The 13,631-nt window shown below is 39.7% G+C and overlaps 1 protein-coding gene across 2 annotated transcripts in view; it reads right to left on the bottom strand.

The window, feature by feature from the left end:
• OCRL (OCRL inositol polyphosphate-5-phosphatase) overlaps positions 1 to 13,084 on the bottom strand; it is a 57,205-nt gene extending 44,121 nt beyond the window's left edge. For both annotated transcript variants that reach the window (XM_032620314.1, XM_032620315.1), the window contains exons 1-4: positions 12,886 to 13,084; positions 12,540 to 12,610; positions 7,034 to 7,113; positions 4,259 to 4,297 (exon numbers count right to left, since the gene is read on the bottom strand). In XM_032620314.1, coding sequence (XP_032476205.1) covers positions 4,259 to 4,297; positions 7,034 to 7,113; positions 12,540 to 12,610; positions 12,886 to 12,924 — 229 coding nt within the window. In that variant the 5' untranslated portion in view covers positions 12,925 to 13,084. The remainder of the gene's footprint in view (positions 1 to 4,258; positions 4,298 to 7,033; positions 7,114 to 12,539; positions 12,611 to 12,885) is intronic.
• Positions 13,085 to 13,631: the final 547 nt, after the last annotated feature.

The raw sequence follows: 13,631 nt of genomic DNA, 5'->3' as shown, positions 1-13,631 counted from the left end.
ACAACCTGGAAGAAATGGACAAATTCTTAGAAAGGTATAACCTTCCAAGACTGAACCAGGAAGAAACAGAAAATATGAGCAGACCAATCACAAGTAATGAAGCTGAAACTGTGATTAAGAATCTTCCAACAAACAAAAGCCCAAGACCAGATGGCTTCACAGGTGAATTCTATCAAACATTTAGAGAAGAGGTAACACCCATCCTTCTCAAACTCTTCCAAAAATCTGCAGAGGAAGGAACACTCCCAAACTCATTCTATGAGGCCACCATCACCCTGATACCAAAACCAGACAAAGATACTACAAAAAAAGAAAATTACAGACCAATATCACTGATGAATATAGATGCAAAAATCCTCAACAAAATACTAGCAAACAGAATCCAACAACACTTTAAAAGGATCATACACCACGATCAAGTGGGATTTATCCCAGGGATGCAAGGATTCTTCAATATATGCAAATCAATCAATGTGATACACCATATTAACAAACTGAAGAATAAAGACCATGATCATCTCAATAGATGCAGAAAAAGCTTTTGACAAAATTCAACACCCATTTATGATAAAAACTCTCCAGAAAGTGGGCATAGAGGGAACCTACCTCAACATAATAAAGCCCATATACGACAAACCCACAGCAAACATCATTCTCAGTGGTGAAAAACTGAAAGCATTTCCTCTAAGATCAGGAACGAGACAAGGATGTCCACTCTCACCACTATTATTCAACATAGTTTTGGAAGTCCTAGCCATGGCAATCAGAGAAGAAAAAGAAATAAAAGGAATACAAGTTGGAAAAGAAGTAAAACTGTCACTGGTTGCAGATGACATGATACTATACATAGAGAATCCTAAAGATGCCATCAGAAAACTACTAGAGCTAATCAATGAATTTGGTAAAGTTGCAGGATACAAAATTAATGCGCAGAAATCTCTTGCATTCCTAGACACTAATGATGAAAAATCTGAAAGAGAAATTATGGCAACACTCCCATTTACCATTGCAACAAAAAGAATAAAATACCTAGGAATAAACCTATCTAGGGAGACAAAAGACCTGTATGCAGAAAACTATAAGACACTGATGAAAGAACTTAAAGATGATACCAACAGATGGAGAGATATACCATGTTCTTGGATTGGAAGAATCAATATTGTGAAAATGACTATACTACCCAAAGGAATCTACAGATTCAATGCAATCCCTATCAAATTACCAATGGCATTTTTTACGGAACTAGAACAAATCATCTTAAAATTTGTATGGAGACACAAAAGACCCTGAATAGCAAAAGTAGTCTTGAGGGAAAAAAATGGAGCTGGAGGAATCAGACTCCCTGACTTCAGACTATACTACAAAGCTACAGTAATCAAGACAATATGGTACTGGCACAAAAACAGAAATATAGATCAATGGAACAGGATAGAAATCCCAGAGATAAATCCACACACCTATGGTCAACTAATCTAAGACAAAGGAGGCAAGGATATACAATGGAGAAAAGACAGTCTCTTCACTAAGTGGTGCTGGGAAAACACGACAGCTACATGTAGAAGAATGAAATTATAACACTTCCTAACACCATACACAAAAATAAACTCAAAATGGATTAGAGACCTAAATGTAAGACCAGACACTATAAAACTCTTAGAGGAAAACAGAGGAAGAACACTCTTTGACATAAATCACAGCAACATCTTTTTTGATCCACCTCCTAGAGTAATGGAAATAAAAACAAAAATAAATAAATGGGACCTAATGAAACTTCAAAGCTTTTGCACAGCAAAGGAAACCATAAACAAGACAAAAAGACAACCCTCAGAATGGGAGAAAATATTTGCAAACGAATCAATGGACAAAGGATTAATCTCCAAAATATATAAACAGCTAATGCAGTTCAAGAGTAAAGAAACAAACCACCCAATCCAAAATGGGCAGAAGACCTAAATAGACATTTCTCCAAAGACATACAGATGGCCAAGAAGCACATGAAAAGCTGTTCAACATCACTAATTATTAGAGAAATACAAATCAAAACTACAATGAGGTATCACCTCACACCAGTTAGAATGGGCATCATCAGAGAATCTACAAACAACAAATGCTGGAGAGGGTGCAGAGAAAAGGGAACCCTCTTGCACTGTTGGTGGAAATGTAAATTGATACAGCCACTACGGAGAACAGTATGGAGGTTCCTTAAAAAACTAAAAATAGAATGACCATATGATCCAGCAATCCCACTACTGGGCATATACCCAGAGAAAACCATAATTCAAAAAGACACATGCACCGCAATGTTCATTGCAGCACTATTTACAATAGCCAGGTCATGGAAGCAACCTAAATGCCCATCGACAGAGGAATGGATAAAGAAGATGTGGTACATATATACAATGGACTATTACTCAGCCATAAAAAGGAACAAAATTGAGTCATTTGTGAGACGTGGACGGATCTAGAGACTGTCATACAGAGTGAAGTAAGTCAGAAAGCGAAAAACAAATATCGTATATTAATGCATGTATGTGGAACCTAGAAACATGGTACAGATGAATCGATTTGCAAGGCAGAAGTTGAGATACAGATGTAGAGAATGGACATATGGACACCAACGGGGGAAAGCCGTGGTGGGGTGGGGATGGTGGTGTGCTGAATTGGGCAATTGGGCTTGACATGTGTACACTGATGTGTATAAAATTGATGACTAATAAGAACCTGCAGTATAAAAAACCAAACAAACAAATAAAATAATACTAAAAAAAAAGAAAAAAAAATCATGTTTTCAAATAATTTTAAATGACATGGGAAAAGGTCACAATATACTGTTAAATGAAAATGCAGGATAAAAACTACATATGAGGATTCCAACTATGTAAAAATATAAATAAAAGACTGGAAGGAGATACATAAAAATGTTAATTACAATGGTTATCTCTAAGTCTTAGGAGCATAATTTTAATTTGATACTCCAAACTTTTCTGAATTTTCCAAATTGTACATAATGACGATGTATATTACCTGTAAAGGCACAGCTCAGTTTAACTTTTCATCTTTGGATCAAATACCTATTTCCACACTAAGAACAGGACATTTAGGTATCTAATTTCAGCAGATTTCAGCAGCAATGTCAGTCACTGCTGAACAAACTTTGCTCAAATTTTGCTTTTTTAGTGCTGTTCTTGCCTTCTGCTTTTTCTGTACAATAAGACATAGCTATTAAGTTATTTGCTCTCTTGGATATCTGCAGTAGAAGCTGGAAGTGCTCAGCCTTTCAGGATCAACCCTTAAGACTTCCAAAATCTATGACCAAAAGAAAGAATTAATAAACCCAAACCAGAAAAAGTCTATCTAAACTTTGCAATACAAAATAATAGTGCCAAGGACAGGGACTGTGTCTAAGCAAAATTATGTATAAACTGATAGTCCCAAGCTAAGGGCCAAGCCCCACTCATCCAAGGACTCAGCCAAGAGACAAGGTAACCCATTTGATTTAGATTCATGTGGTCATATACTCTTTCCCACAGCAAACACAGAGTAGATACAGTAGCTTTCAAGTGCCCATTTTCTCCCTATGTTAACAGAGTACAATTTTAGATGATAAATGGAGAACAGCTTGCACAGAAAGTCAGTGATGATTTGCTTCAAACAGATAAAAATGAGAGAACAGAAACAGTGAGAAGGAAGACCATGTTCTCGCTGATAAAGAAATGCCTTGAGAGGATGGGCTTAAATAAAACACCAAAATTATTTTAAGAAAAAAAAAAGGTATCCCTGGTACAAGAGGGACTCTGTAGTCTCCCCAAATAATATAACAAAGGAAAACATTATGATTTAACATGCAAAAATAAAAAATGGATTGGGGGAGAAAAGCTTAAAACATAACAGCAGTTGAAAAAAACACTCATAAACCTTATGTGCTTTAAACACTTTCTGGCCCCTCCTACAATTTTCAATTCCACAGCAATGACTTAACTGATAGCAACAATACTGGTAGTTCAAAGAAGTTCAGCATTAGAAAAGCAGATCATATTTTCAACTTTTTAAAGATTCTTGCCAGCCACCTGCTTTTACTTAAGCTTAGGCTAAATGTTTTTGGGAGGTAATGCTAATTTGTATGGCTGCCTTAAGAAAATGGAGAATACAGGATAAAATGGTAAGATAAAAGTTGTACAAAAAAGGTGTCTTAAATACAGTAGGTATTCAAGTAAATATTTGTTGAATGAAAATCAACTCCATTCAGAAAGATACTCACTGTTTGAAGCTATGTCAATCAAAAGAGTTTCTTCTGCTTCTGAAGGAAAAGAAGAAAGAACAGAATCAGGGAAGAGAAAACCATTCATTTCAACCAAAAGAAGTATACACCTAACTAAATAACTACTTCTCTCAATCACCACTCCTAGGTTTTAGAACACATTAAAAAAATCCTTTGCTTTTTTGTTTAGCATTTTTAAAGGGGATTTTAACAGCACTATGTTCTAAAGACTATGAGCAATTCAACTAAAAGAAAAATTAACTGAACAAGTAACCACATGGAATGCCTCAAAGCAAATCAAGCAATGACAATAGTAGGGAATATAACATGTTAATCCAAGTGAAGGTGTTTAATTCCCCTCAACTATAACACACTAACTTAATATAATCTAACTGTATCACTTAGATAATTCTTATAAAAAGCCGAGAAAGTGACCCCAAAGGCCTAAAGATAATTCTTATAAAAAGCCGAGAAAGTGACCCCAAAGGCCTAAAGGCCCCTAGAGACGCAAATCTAGTCTCTGAAAATTTCCCAGGGACCTCATTACCTCCACCCCTGTCCCATACAGGAGCGGAGAATACTTGAAGTTCTTTATCTTCAGTCTACCATTAACACTTGTGGATCCAAGGCTTACCACACCCAACACGGAAGTATAAAATGGGCCAAAAAACAGTCTCCAAGTTCAGAGTCCTCTTTCCTCTCTATGGCTCACCTGGACTTCCTTCCTTACCTCTAGTGTCTAGACCCAACCCATCTCTTCCTCTCTGACTTCCCTGGATTTGGCCAACGGCATCTGCCCGACCCTCCTGGCTAGTTAAACTCTGGGCACTGACTCCTTGGGATTCGTTTGGATCTACCTTGGCCAAATGTAGTAGTCTCAGCCTTTTCTAGTTCCGTCACTAGCCTAGATTGTATATTTGGCTCCATTACTCAGGTGCAACAGAAGCAACTGATAATTACCTAGGTTGTCTAATATTAGAGAATAGTCTTGATACTTTTACTAGCAGGATGAATGAAGCAAGGGACAACAGTGCATCAGGGCATAGGTATTACATGTTCACAACTGCTCTTTGATAACTTTAATTCTTTAAAATTGAAGTACTTAGAGACTTTTCAAAATAGATGTACAGGTTGGGAAACAAAGGATGTGAAAATTCAAGGAGGTAACCATTCCTTTTGTCATAGGGAACTACTGTGTGTGTGTGCACACATATTTTCCTAGATTCCAATCTAGCAACCTGCCATCTATTTCTTATTCAAAATAAGACTAAGAGAAACAGGGTAAACAAGACTCTAGAAGTACTGATAGCACAAAAAGGTATAGAGTTAATAGGATACTAACGTCATGTTCTTTGGCTTTTCTCCTCCTTAAAGGGCTGAGCATGTAACAAAGGGTACTACACTATGAAAAGTGAGGTAACCACAGTAACTTACTATAGCATGCAGGTGCCTCGTTCAATATGTCTCTCTCACACAGGGCAGGCTAAATGGCTAAATAAAAGACTTCATTCTTCTATACAATGTGGATTCTATTCACTGTGGGTATTTTTAATTCTTAATACATGCTCTCTTAAAAGGTCATGCCCACTTAGTATTTCTACTTACAGAGATAAATCCTAAGGAAATAAGAGACATGCAGGAAGATTCATTACTTATTTATACTAACAAAAAATAACCTGAATGTCAAACACCGAGAATAACTACAGTATAGGCCATTCATAAAATGGAATAGTATACAGCTATTAATAGCATGTAAAAGCACTTATAATATGATGGCATGTGGAACAGACAAAAATCTACATACAGAATGAGTCCAACCCACCCTAAAAGTTGCAGGTGTAGAAAAAAGGAAAATGTTAGGTGTTTATCTCTGAAGGATGTGAATTTACTTATTTCCTTTATAATTTTCTGTTCTTTCCAAACTTTTTACAGTATATATATATATATATATATATATATATATGTTAGTTTTGTGATAAAAAAAAGTTGAATGTAGTTTAAGAAAGAAGCCATGCAAGGTAGGATTCAAGTTTTCCAAGAAGCTACAGCTGACACAGAATGCCTGTCTGATGAAGCCAATGAACCCACTGGAAACGCAATGCATTTGTTCTCTAATAATCTATTTCCTTTCTAGAGCGATGTGAAATGACAGAAGCAACACCTCCTACACAAACCTCCCAATTTTTGAGTCTCATTGTAGCAGATGAAACAACAGATTTTCTGTTCTCTTTCCCCAAATTCGAAGGCAGGAAGCCAAATATTTCGTCCCCAGAGTCGATTTTCTTATGATTCACCAATGCAAAGGTTTGAGAATCAGCACAATTGAGTGTAAGGTATTACAATCTGGCAAGGCTTGTTGCCAAATGTTTTAATTTCAAATAGTGTGGGGAGAAAGTGCTGAATGCATGTGAATTCAAGTGACCTTGATACTTTACAATGAGCAGTGTATCAGTTAAACCCAAGAATGTGATGTAAATCCACATATAGGTTCATCAGCATAAAAGACTACCTACATAGGTAACAGACTACATACATCTCTAACCCCAGCCAGGGAAGCAGGTAAGAATATATATATTTCAATATAATCCTTCAGGGTTCTTAAACAAAGCATTTATCATCTTCTCAATGGTAGATGAGTAATGTTATCTTTTTGCACAGAGTGTAATACATTTCATTTTATGTGCAGTGACAGATTTAAATATGTATGGTATTATACAAAGCAATAATGACCAAGGAAAAACATTATAAAACTAGCTAAGCAATTAAAGCTAGTACCTTGAACACATCTAAAGTGGCTATTTATAGGAATGATATCTTGAACATGCTGTTCCTTCTCGTGCAACCGGATTATTAGCCTAGGAAACAGAAGAATGCATCAACGAATAGCTACTGAAAAACTCAAACATTTAACGACAAAATACATTGCTGTGTTGTTATACAAATCTAGTCTGTATTTATTAGACTTGCTGTATCTTGTTCCCTGGATCTGAGTATCATGATGATATTGCTTTAGGTCTAAAAGCATATTAGTGGTGATCATATCTGAATACCCACAGTTCTATGCCATAGAGAACATAAAGTAGTCTATGTCCTAAAAACAGTTTACAAACTTAAGAGCATGAATTACAGTGCACACACCTTCAGATTACGCATACCAGAGAGAAGAACTAATAGCTAGGTGTGAAGTCCATGAGGGCAGGGACTATGGCTGTCTTTTCACCATAGTATTTCTAGCACCTAGTACAGTACCTGGCACATAGTAGTCACTCAAGTTTGTTGAATAAATGTATTATAAATTTCATCAATTAGCTTTCTGGTTATATTCCCATGGCTTTTATCAAAGAATGATTCTATCTCTTCAAACAAATATACAGGTTCATGGAGAAGTAAGAGGAGGTGCCCAGCCAGCTGAATCAGTCAAAATAATCCCAGTGACCAATAAAGTAGCAGATATCACAACCAGATTGCCTTTATATCCCTTGTGTTTTTACCATGGTTTCTAATTTCATGATAGTACTTCTGGTAAGCATGACTGAACTTGGCCCCCCCAGTATGAAATGCAATATTTCTAAATTCCTATGTACTCCTGAAATACTAATTTTCATTTACTACTTATTCTTAGTGGCCCACAGTCAAGGTATAACCTACTGGTAAATGGCCATTCTGAACATCTCCTACCTTCCCCCCAAATCACTCTTCAAGTGGTTCTTTTTGCCAGGAACTCTCTTCTTTTGTTCCTGAGACCTAGCTCAACTATCACCTCCTTTGTGAAACTTGGCCTCATGCCCTTTGCCTGCCCCTCAAATAGAGCACTTAACACACTCTGTTATAGTTACATTTATTTCCCTCAGATGTGAGCTCCTTGAAAGCAAAGACCCTATCATATTCAGTTTTGTCACCTACCTAATAGATGCTCAATAAATATTGGTTGAATAAACAAAACAAACATTTAATTAAGCTATAAACAGAGATGAATTTCTAAATACACCTTTTCAACATGTGATATTAGAAGTCATTGTTCTGAAAGGTTTGATTTCCATTTTGTTGTCTTTTGGGGAGGCTTATCGTTTTAGCTTTTTGAAATATTTTTCAAATGTGTTAACTTTGAAGGAGTTAACTTGGGGAAAGGAACTGCTTAGGCAGGACTAAGGGAAATAAAAGTATTGATGCTGTCTTTCTGCTCTGATCCTGCTTGCCTAATTTGCAGGGGTTTAATATTTTAAGGTGACTACAAGAATATGGGGCAGACCCTTTTCAAACTGCAAAGTTCGTGAGTCAAGCAGAGAATCCTATAAACACAGATGGAGACCAGAAAGTAGGTAAGATTGACAAAGCAAGGGTCAAGGAGGAAGAGCTTACTTTGAGGAAAATGAACACAAAACAATATAATTCCCAAGTAACATAATATAGAAATGGTGTTGAACATCAGCAGTAAAGATTCATTTGGATTGTATTGTTAAAAACCATCACAAAACAGACAATGACATGGATGGACCTTGAGGGCATTATGCTAAGTGAAATAAGTCAGACAGAGAAAGACAAATACCATATGATCGCACTTATGTGTGAAATCGAAAAACAAAAACCAAAATACTAAACTCACAGACACAGAACAGATTGGTGGTTGTCAGAGGCAGGTGGTGGGGGGGGGGGGGATGAAATGGGTGAAGGGGGTCAAAAGGTACAAATTTCCAGTTATAAAATAGATAAGTCATGGGGATGTAATGTACAGCGTGATGACTATACTTAATAACAGTGTACTGTATATTTAAAAGTTTTTAAGAGAATAAATCTTATGGACCTAGTTGCAGGGCAGGAATAAAGAGGCAGACATAGAAAATGGACTTGAGGACACTGGGTGGGAGGGCGAAGCTAGGGCGAAGTGAGAGTAGCATCGACATACATACACTACCGAATGTAAGATAACTGGACACTACCAAACATAAGGTAGATAGCTAGTGGGAAGCAGACACCTAGCACAGGGAGATCAGCTCGGTGCTTTGTGACCGCCTGGAGGGGTGGGATAGGGAGGGTGGGAGGGAGGGAGATGCAAGAGGGAAGAGATATGGGAACATATGTATATGTATAACTGATTCACTTTGTTATAAAGCAGAAACTAACACACCATTGTAAAGCAATTATACCCCAATAAAGATGTTAAAAAAAAAAAAAAGATAATTGGCTGGTGGGAACCAGCAGCATAGCACAGGGATATCAGCTCCGGTGCTTTGCGATGACCTAGAGTGGTAGGATAGGGAGGGTGGAAGAGAGGCTCAACAGAGATGGGCTATGGGGACATATGTATGCATATGGCTGATTCGCTTTGTTGTGCAACAGAAACTAACAGGGTATTGTGGAGCAATTATACTCCAATAAAGATCTATTAAAAAAAAAAGAGAGAGAGTAAATCTTAAAAGTTCTCATCACAACAGGGCTCCCCTGGTGGCGCAGTGGTTAAGAATCCACCTTCCAATGCAGGGAACACGGGTTCGAGCCCTGGGCCAGGAAGATCCCACATGCCACGGAGCAACTAAGCCCGTGTGCCACAACTACTGAGCCCATGTGCCACAACTACTGAAGCCTGCGTGCCTAGAGCCCATGCTCTGCAACAAGAGAAGCCACCGCAATGAGAAGCCTGTGCACCGCAATGAAGAGTAGCCCCTGCTCGCCGCAACTAGAGAAAGCCCGTGCGCAGCAACGAAGACCCAATGCAGTCAAAAATAAAAATAAGTAAATAAATTTATTAAAAAAAAAAGTTCTCATCACAAGAAAAAAATTGTTGACTATGTGTGGTGATGAATGTTAACAAGAATTATTGTGGTGATCATTTCACAATATATACAAATATCAACTAATTATGTTGTACACCTGAAACTAATACAATGTTATACATCAATTATTTCTCAATTTAAAAAAGAAATGCAACCCCCCCAAAAAAACCCATCACAAAACATAAACTGGGAATTTAAGTTAATTCCACAAATATTTATTTAATATCTACTACATGTTAGTCACTAAATAAATTGTAACAAGAGAGTAGGGCAAAGAATAAGAATAAAAATTCTACCTAAATCTAATCATTCCTTTCAATACAGAAAGGTGAAAAATAATAGGTATATGGCAAAAAAATGGAAATCAGAATTTGGTAGCTGGAAACAGAAAAGAGTAAAAAATTGTGAATGCAGACCCAGCATTATCCCTAGGAAATACTTTGATTTGTTCAAGGAAGGTTAAAGATGAAACAACAGGTGGCATCATAATCCATTTGCCTTGAAAAAAATGAATGTTAGTGTTTGATTCCTTGTGTGCAAAAAAGCCTTACCTTTAATTGTAATTTTAGTCTCTCAAGTAAATTTCTCCCATGGTTGATAGCAGGAACTACAGAACTAAAGAATGCAATAGGCTTCAAGTTCTAGGATAAAAAGGCCCAAAGTAAACAAGTTCTGGACACTCAAGTCAGAGAAGGCACTCAAGAGACCAGGATTTGAGGGTTATATATGGTTTGACAGTATCAGGTGTCTCCAATAAATGATTTCAAAAGAAACTTCTCCGACAATGTAATGACTCAGACAAATGACTTAACCTCTCTGCATTTAACCCTCACATGAGGGTTAAATGAACTAATTCATGAAATGCTTGGAAGAGTACCTGATACACATCAAGCCATTGAGTGTTAGTTGTGCTATACCCTTAAGTTTTACAGAACTGGAATACAGAATTTGATTTCTCTATGGGGAGGACACAAATAATCAGGAGAGCTACCACCGCAAGGTTAAAAGTTCTTCCAGTACAAGAGACCAGACAGAATGAGGCATTTACCTCAAGGCCAGCTGCTCACTCCCTTATCAGCTGAATAGAGTTCCAAACCTACCAAACCAAGGGACCAGATCCTGGGATGTGGTCATCTCAACAATGTAGCTATTTTATTTAATCCTTATAATTTTGTTTTTAAGAAGAGGAAACCGAGGCACAAAAAATTTACTGATTTGCCCAAGGCTTACATCTTCCCACCCTATTCTTGCCTTTGGAAGTGGCAGTGTTGTTCCACTTTTCAATTCACTTTTCTGTTGAATTTACTTTCATTAAACTGGTCTTCCAGGGTTTGATGAAATCTGGGAAAAATAAAATGAATTTATCACATCAACAGAACTGACCAAGCAGGATCTAGGGAAGAGCTACCTCCATAGAACCAGTTGACGTCCAGTTGAGAGTGGCACCAAGAGCCTCAGAAAAGGGCAGGCTAGGCCAGTGTGAATTTCTTCTCTGTAAAGTGGACAGCATAGATAAAGATTGAGTCTGGACAATATAAAAGCAGGGACTGAGAAAAATTGTTTTTAAGCAGAATCCAATGTTGGGGGATGGCAGGATTTAAATGATCAACAATTTAAAAATTTTCAGCGATCAACAATTCTTCACTGATGTCAAGAAACCAGTGAACAACCAGGGGAGGTGGCTTGGGCACACAGCGATAGGGACCTACCTATGATATGTGATGGTCATCAGGGATACTTTAGATGAGGCATTAGTGGCATGGGAGATCAGCAGTATAGTGATGGCTTATCAAAATCTTTTGATCCATCAGTCAACAGTCTTTACTGAGCTCCTATGTGCAAGGCAGAGTGGAAGGTAACACACCCTGATGAAATGTCAAATGTTGTCTACATTTCTACACATTTCATTACTTTTTCTAACTGTCAAGTCAATAAGTGAGGCAGTTACTGGCCTACACAAAACCATTATTGAATTAATGAATATGCCTCCAAGCACATGGAATAAGGGGGTGGTGAGACTGGAGGAACCAGTTGAATGAGGTTAAGAAAAGGCACCTCTGTAAGGTTAATAATGAAGCGTTTCTACAGTACTTATACTTTTTGTAAACCACTTTCGCATTTATTCTCCCAGTTAAAACTCCAAAGGCTATAAATTAAAGCAGTTAATGTTTTTATTAAACTGATGAGGACACTAAGGCCCAGAAAGCTTTACTGACTAGCCCAGGATTACACAACCCATGTCAGTTGCAGGGGCAGGAACTAAGAACCCAGGCTTCCTGCTTCCCCGCCCATTGAGTCCTTCCACTGAGCCACACGGACAGGAGCAATCAATCCACCGGCTTGGAAGTTGGGGACAAAGCTCGGTGGTTAGAGCACTGGCACGTCACACCTGGGCCCGAACCTGTTGCCTGCGCGGCCTCAGTGGGAGGAGGGTGGGTGGCTTGTCGCGGTTTGGGGTTGGGAGGTAATGGCAGGCTCCCCTCCTCTGTGGGTATCAGGTGGTTACTTACTCATACTGCCCGTTCCTCTGGACCAGGGTCAGGGCGCAGGGCTCCCGGACAGGACCCTTTATCTCCATACCCTCGATAGTATGCAGGCGCTAGTCAAGGGTCTCTTCCAGAAGCGCTGCCCGGAAGGGGACCCGCGGTGTGGGGTGGAGGGAAGCTCCCGCCCCTCAGCCCACCCTCCCTCCCCAGGGTCGGAGACAGCGCCTCCCGCGCTGGCCCCCCTCCCCCGCTCGGCTCGGCCTCGGGTCCTGACCGGCCTCTAGCCGCCCCTCTGCTGCGATCCGCAGTCCCGCGGACCCCCGCCTCAGCCCCGCGCGGCCTCCCCTCCCCCCTTCTCTCAGGCGGATACGGCAAGGGGCTGGACTCCAAGCGGGAGCGGCGGCTCCATCCCGGCAGCTTCCAGGCTCGGCGGGGCTGCGGACTGCGGGCGGATCCGACGACACTGCCTCCCGCGTCCTCACACCCCCTCGCCTCGGCTGCACGTCCTTAGAGAAACGGCTCCGTGCCGGGCACGGGGTGCCGGGCGCGGGGAGCCGGGAGCCGGGAGCCGGGAGCCTGACCCGAGAGAGAGCGGCGCCTCCCGCCCCCGCCAGTTTTCCAGGCCGCCGCAGATTCCGCCCCCTGCGGCCAACCTGCGGAACTGCAGGGAGAGACCCGTCGGACCGGGGGCGTCTTCCCCACATCCAGCAAGGGATACGCTTTCAATGCTGCCTGTGACAACAGACTTGTTCTGGTGACTTTGAAGATTGCCATAGAACCAAAGCACAGTCATACCAATGAGGGAACTCAAAGGTGTTGGGGCTACTAGGACCTACGTCATCCATTCAAAAAATCCTTGTTATGGTTAATAGAATGCACCGTACTGATTACCATACCTCTCAGATGTCCCCCCCTACTTCTTCCTTCCACCACCTAACTAGGGAAAATCCCCAAAGCTCAGACCTTTGCTTTCTTTGGTCCCCCTCTAGGTCACCTCTAAGCAGGCAAAGACCAAATATATATCTCTGGCCCAGATCCCTTGCCTAATATAACCCATTGTTACCAAAGCATTGGATGACAAAACTAACTCATCTTTATTTCACACAGTGACCCAGG

Source organism: Phocoena sinus, chromosome X (genome assembly GCF_008692025.1).
Source record: "Phocoena sinus isolate mPhoSin1 chromosome X, mPhoSin1.pri, whole genome shotgun sequence".
Lineage (NCBI taxonomy): Eukaryota > Metazoa > Chordata > Mammalia > Artiodactyla > Phocoenidae > Phocoena > Phocoena sinus.
The sequence above is the reverse complement of the archived record's forward strand: the minus strand, read 5'-3'. Positions and strand labels throughout refer to the sequence as shown.